The 6,183-nt window shown below is 35.5% G+C and overlaps 1 protein-coding gene across 3 annotated transcripts; it reads left to right on the top strand.

Moving 5' to 3' along the window:
• Positions 1–1,323: 1,323 nt before the first annotated feature.
• Positions 1,324–6,173, top strand: LOC104092373 (AT-hook motif nuclear-localized protein 9). Of its 3 annotated transcripts, none has more exons than XM_009597965.3 (6): positions 1,324–1,522; positions 2,189–2,855; positions 3,469–3,536; positions 4,390–4,521; positions 5,090–5,251; positions 5,619–6,173. In XM_009597965.3, the coding sequence occupies exons 2-6, from the start codon at positions 2,441–2,443 to the stop codon at positions 5,847–5,849; spliced, it is 1,008 nt and encodes a 335-aa protein (XP_009596260.1). In that variant the 5' UTR covers positions 1,324–1,522; positions 2,189–2,440; the 3' UTR covers positions 5,850–6,173. The 3 variants fall into 3 exon arrangements, with proteins under 3 accessions (XP_009596260.1, XP_009596261.1, XP_009596262.1); XM_009597966.4 differs by lacking the exon at positions 1,324–1,522 and adding an exon at positions 1,530–1,832; XM_009597967.4 differs by lacking the exon at positions 1,324–1,522 and adding an exon at positions 1,530–1,837.
• The last annotated feature ends 10 nt before the right edge of the window (positions 6,174–6,183 follow it).

The following is a 6,183-nucleotide window of genomic DNA, read 5'->3' as shown; positions in this document are numbered from 1 at the left end:
AACTACTCCTCCATCAGCCTTTCTCTGTTTGGGGGCACAACTCAAATATATATTGGGTCCCATATATATGGATAGATATATATAACATATATATACAATATTTTTGCCGAGACTAACGGGGTCCCGTGACCCCTCAACCCACAACGTAGGTCCGCCCCTGCTTACTAAGTTCTAACAACCACCCTATTATTGTTGTTATGCAGCTCATAAAAGTCCATAAATTCAATGTAAAATATAATTATTCAATTTGACGTTACTTTGTGAAAGTTATTCATTACATCTTAAACGTATGTTGTTTTGCATATTCATATTTTGTGCGCAAGTTTTTCTTAATCTGACGAGTTTAAAACACGGTTCAATATATTTTTTTTTCACTGCATATATACTCAAATACAATATATTTTTTCAAGTATACATCTAACTGTTTTACTAATTTATAAATACAGATTACTTTCTGTTCGGGATAATTGCTCTGACAGACTGACTCAAACCATCTCTCAACAAAGTTACTCTGTCTCGGATGAGTTAGAGAAGGGCATTGTTCAAGTTAAAATAATTGGCCAATTAGTGAAATCCGTGCAAGTGAGTAAACTATCTTGTATGTAGTTATAATGAAGGATAATAAGGTATTAGAGACGAAAACTTTGTTACCACTTTAAATTTTTAACTTACATTATGAACAATCAAGAGATAAAGCACATCCGATTTCATAACTCAAATATTTAATCCCACGTCAGCGTAATTCTTGTGTAGTTGTGTTATAATCCCACATTTTCCTAACAAAATGCTCTAAAAGCAAGTAACGACTCAACACCTTAGGAGTTAGGACTATATGAATGGATGAAATAATATATGAAGATATCAAATTTGATATTGTTTTATCCGGTCTTTGATTAGTATTTGAATCATGCATAGTTAATCTTGGTATGAATTAATACACCAATTTGTGTATTATTTTGTACTTAATATAAACTTGAAATAACAATATATGGATAAATTAAACACCCAAAAAAAACAATTGCCCATTATCTTTTTTCCAACACCAACACCTTTCAATTTTATTAAATTTAACAAAATAAACCATATGTTAAATTTTACCATACATTCTATTTTAGACAATCAAATATCCAGTAAAAAATAATTTTACATTATAATTCATGTATTACTAATTCCTTCCATCACAAACTGACGACTAGTTAAAAAATGGGCGTGCCAACGCGCCACAAACTGCGCGTGGAAATGGACAAGCAAATTGAAAAGTCGTTATTAAATTCAATCAGCGCAATAAATATCGGCATTATCCACTCAGCGCCTTTTTTCAGGTTTGACAGAACGCATATACTCTCTCTTCAATTCAATCTTCAGAAACTTTGCTCAAACAAATTGGCATCACTCAATTTCTCTCTCACATACCACACAATGACACAAAACATATCTATACCCTCTGAAACTGAAACAGAAATAGCTCTCCCTACCCCACATTTGAATTTCCATTTTCATTTCAGATAAGGACTTGTCACAGGTTATACTAACTTCACCATTTCCCCCCTCTTTCTTTATCTATGCTTTAAACTTTCTTTTCCCCCAAAAGGGTTACCTCCTTTTTGCATTTTAATCAATTTGGTGTCAGTTTCTTGGGCAAAAATATCATAAAGTTGTGATCTTTATTGAATTTGCAATATCAAGAATGGATTTTTATTACTGGGGTTTTTGTTCCTGATGCAATGACATTGATTTCTTTGTTGGGTTTTGGCTCTTTCTTTTTAAATGGTTTGTGGGATTTTGTCCATGAAGCAGAAACTTGGTGTTTAATTAAGGGTTGGTTTTGAATGGTAAGGTGAAGATAGACCAGACTAATATATTAGTTTAGCATCTGTTTGTTTTTGCATTTTTCTTAAATGTGAAGCCCCTTTCCTTTTCTAATTGGTTTGGTAAGCTGCTAAAAGTTCTTGTATTCTTTTTCGTGTTCTTTCTTGTTTATCTTAGCGCTTTTGCTTTGAACTTGCATTTCACTTCCCATGCACATGTCTCTTAGCCTCTTGTTTTGTTTATCTGTTGAATTTAGTAAGTCGGGACTCTTTTCCTATCATTCTCTTACTTTAATGTGTTTCTACTTTTATCTATATGCCTAGTTTATGTTGCTATTTCTTAACTTCATATCACTAACACAGTCTTAAAATCTTTTCAGATTTTGCACTAATTGAGAGGTTTTAAGGAGATACTGAATGTGTATAATAAAGTTCCCTTCAGTGTTTAAGGAAGTTCAGTCTTTTTATGCCATTTATCCAAGGCTGCAACTTTTACTGCTTTTCATGTTGTGAAGACCACCTTTAATGTTTAGCACAAAGAGCTGTGACTTTGATCCCCTTTCCTTTGAGATCTAAATAACTGTTTAAAGGGGATTTATTGTTTTTGGAGTTCTGAGAAAAGAAATAAATGTATGGATCGAAGGGAAGGTATGATGTTACCTGGTTCCGCTCCTTACTATATGCAGAGAGGGATGAGTGGGAATGCCCCTGGCTTACAGGGATCACCAAGCATTAATCCTTCATTACCTACTGCCAATATTCCCTTTCAATCTAGTAGTAGTGGCGCTTCGATTCCACAAACACTAGTAGTGGATCCTTCTTCGACGATATCCCCTATAGGTAGTATTGGTGCATCATCAGCATTGCCACAAGGTGAGCCTGTGCGCAGAAAGAGGGGTAGGCCTCGGAAGTATGGAGCTCAAGGGGCGATGTCATTGGCATTGACTCCACCTCCGTCTACTCAGGCGATGACATTAATCCCAACTCAGAAGAGGGGTAGAGGAAGGCCACCAGGGACTGGACGAAAGCAGCAACTTGCGTCTTTTGGTAATTTCTCCCTTTAGTTTGCATTTCCATGGATCCTGGCAATTTGAGTAGTTAAATGGTAGTCACCTGATATATTTGTTTAGTACTCTTAGTAGTTTTTTGCTAAGTTCTTTGTTTAATCAAGAACCATCTGATTGAGGAAGCTCTACCAACTTGCTTCTTTGCATTCCTCTTAGGCCACAAAATATTCCTTTTTGCAGTTGGCTATCTGCATCATTATAATTTTGCTTATCATTGTGTCTTCCTGAATAGTGAATGGAATTCTCTTGCAATAAAGCTACCTCATATAAGATAGATAGATATGTAAAAGGATGATAAAGCATATTGATCGGATAAGTACACAGAAGCATTTTATAGTCACATGAGGCTTCAGAGTGGAAAATCCGAACCACCAAATTCAATAATTGTCCTAAAGAAAGTAAAATGTACTTTCTACACGAGGTTGAAATTTCATAAAATTCTTTTCTTTCTTTGTTAAGTATCAGTGTTATTCATCAATGTGAGTATTGTTTTCTATCCGTTGAGAATTTTCCGAAATTCCTGCAGCTGTGATGTTTCTTTGGTTGCCAACTTGCCATTTGATTGTCTTATAATTGGTTGATTCTTTTGCTAGGTGGATGGTTGTCCAATACAGCTGGAATTGGTTTTACCCCGCATGTCATCATGATTGCTGTAGGAGAAGTATGTGATTCACATGTTTTAGAGTGTGTAAATTAGCATATCACATTGATAGCATGACTGAAACTACTCTTTTAACTTTTTTCTCGCTTCTACCATGCTGGCACATTACAGCTTTATACATGGAAATTGTAAGAGCATGGGAATGAACTTTTCCACCCCCTGTTTATTTTCCAACGTTAGGCTTTCTATGAACTTGAGAAAGAAGTAACGTAATGAATTCAAATAGCAAAGAAAGAAAAAGAAATAGTATCATTTATTTTGGTCTAGATATCTTCAGGGACCTAGATTGATCAGTACATGAGCATATGCAATGAGAGGGATTATTTGGTTGCTATATGCTTCTCTCCATCGGATTGGGTGCGTTTGTTTGTGGAAGGGGGAAAGGGCAAAGCAAAGTGTTTACACGGTTTTTGCGCTTAACTATTGCATTGGAACTTACTTGTCACTAACTAGAAACAACTAACGATTTTTCTTTACAGGTTTGCAATCTCAATATATTGATAAACATCTCTGAAAGTCTCTCATAGTACCATTCTGCTGTTTATGGGTGCCTTTTTAGCTGTAGTTGGCTTAATGAATTGAGTATGTAAGGAGAATCTGGAATCACTTATCTTAGGAGGTTTCTTTTAATAGTTGACACTTGAAAGTGAAAAGTCAAATTATGTTTGAATTAACAACTAAAAGGTGATTCTACGCTTGAGCACAGTAGAATATTGTTATAACTTCAATTGGAAAAACTGCTTGTGGCTTACCATAATTAGTGCTCTTTCAGCCATTCAGTTCCTTTTCTATTTTAATTTAATTTCTGGCACTAACAATATTAATGAGTGGTTCATTTGCGGCTTTCCTGCAGGACATCACAACAAAAATAATGTCATTTTCGCAACAAGGGCCTAGATCAATATGTATTTTATCAGCAAATGGTGTCATCTCCACTGTAACTCTTCGTCAGCCATCAACTTCTGGTGGCACTGTTACATATGAGGTCTGAAGACTAACATTAAATTCCAAAAATATAATTTTTCAAGCTTATAACAGTAAATTGATATCTCCTAAATGGAGAGCATAAATGTCTATAGTTCAGACTGATCTGCAGGAAGTTTTTATCTTTGCTTGAGATGCAAAGGTGAAATTGAGTTGTTTGCTAATGAATAGGAAATAAAACTGTTAATGTTACCTGGATATGTTATTAACCCTGAAATAACTTTGAGAGCTAATTGCCTATGTCCTTAATACCCAATTGGAGAATTTTTAACTCATAGATTAAGAAATTTTGTGGCCTAGACTTCATGGTTGTTTGCTTAATTCTTATGTATAAATGTTTTAATTCACTAGTCACTTTTTCTTGGTTTGACATTTAAATTGCACTAGTGAGGAAACTGATCGTACTTATCCGTAGCTATTGATTGCAGATGCCAGAACTTTTGTACTGATTATAATTGTGTTAAGTACTGATTTAAGTATATTATTGCATATTACCTCATTTACCTTCTCATTCTCCATCTTTTTTCTGCAAAAATAAATTTCCAAGCAAATGTTCTTATCCCATACAGGGACGGTTTGAGATATTATGTCTATCGGGCTCTTTCTTGGTCAGCGATAGTGGTGGATCTCGGGGTAGGATTGGTAGCCTTAGTGTTACTCTTGCTAATCCAGATGGTCGCGTGATAGGTGGTGGAGTTGGTGGTCTTCTAATTGCAGCAAGTCCGATTCAGGTATTATTTTCAATGCCTTTCATCTTATCGAGATCTCCATTTGATGTCTTTGAACAGAAATCATTAGGTTTTTGGCTATCTTCGTGATACTATGATGAAGTCATTTGGAAATTAGTAAGAAACTAAATAAGGTTGCTTCCATTCTAACCCACATGCACCTTTGAATCTCAAAAGTGTTTGACTTGTTTTAGATATTGTATATAATTGTGTTATCATCTCTAGATCATGACGAAATTGGTTTTTTCCTATTAAACTGCTTGCTCGCTTGATGACATGGAGGCTAAGCCTTCTTATCTTGTGGCGAATTCAGACCCTTGACTTATCACTTACCTGTTCAAATCCTGAAATTGAAAGTGAATGACTTCAGGTAATAGTGGGAAGCTTTTTATGCTCAAGTTCGAAGGCAAAGAAAAGAGCTGCAGAAAGTGTACAAAGCGCAGGAACTTCAGATCTTCAAACTACTGGCGATTCTGTAAATCCAGCTGATGCTCTATCGAACCAGAATCTTACACCATCCTCTTCAATGGGAGTATGGCCTAGTTCAAGGCAGATGGATCTACAAACAGGCCATATTGACATTGATTTGATGCGAGGATGACTACTTCATATGTAGGTAGATGAGTGAGCACTGTATATATTATGTTCTGATTTCTCCAGTCCTACCACCTTGACATGAGACATGTTCTTATAACCATCAGCAGCACCATAGATTGTAGTGATATAGGAGTTTTTTTTGCAGTTTAACTTGAATCTGCCTTTCTACTTTAGTAGTAGTTCAATTCATGCTGGAGGCTTCCGCCAGCGTGTGTAACATATTGTGGGTTGTCTTCTAGAAACAGACTGTTCCATGAAATTGGCGAATTTTTTCTTGATCTTGTGGTGGAAGACATACTTTTATTATTTCTTGATTTCATTGGACTGATATGTCTGCC

This window comes from Nicotiana tomentosiformis, chromosome 1, assembly GCF_000390325.3.
Source record: "Nicotiana tomentosiformis chromosome 1, ASM39032v3, whole genome shotgun sequence".
In the NCBI taxonomy this organism is placed as follows: Eukaryota; Viridiplantae; Streptophyta; class Magnoliopsida; order Solanales; family Solanaceae; genus Nicotiana; species Nicotiana tomentosiformis.
The sequence above is the reverse complement of the archived record's forward strand: the minus strand, read 5'-3'. Positions and strand labels throughout refer to the sequence as shown.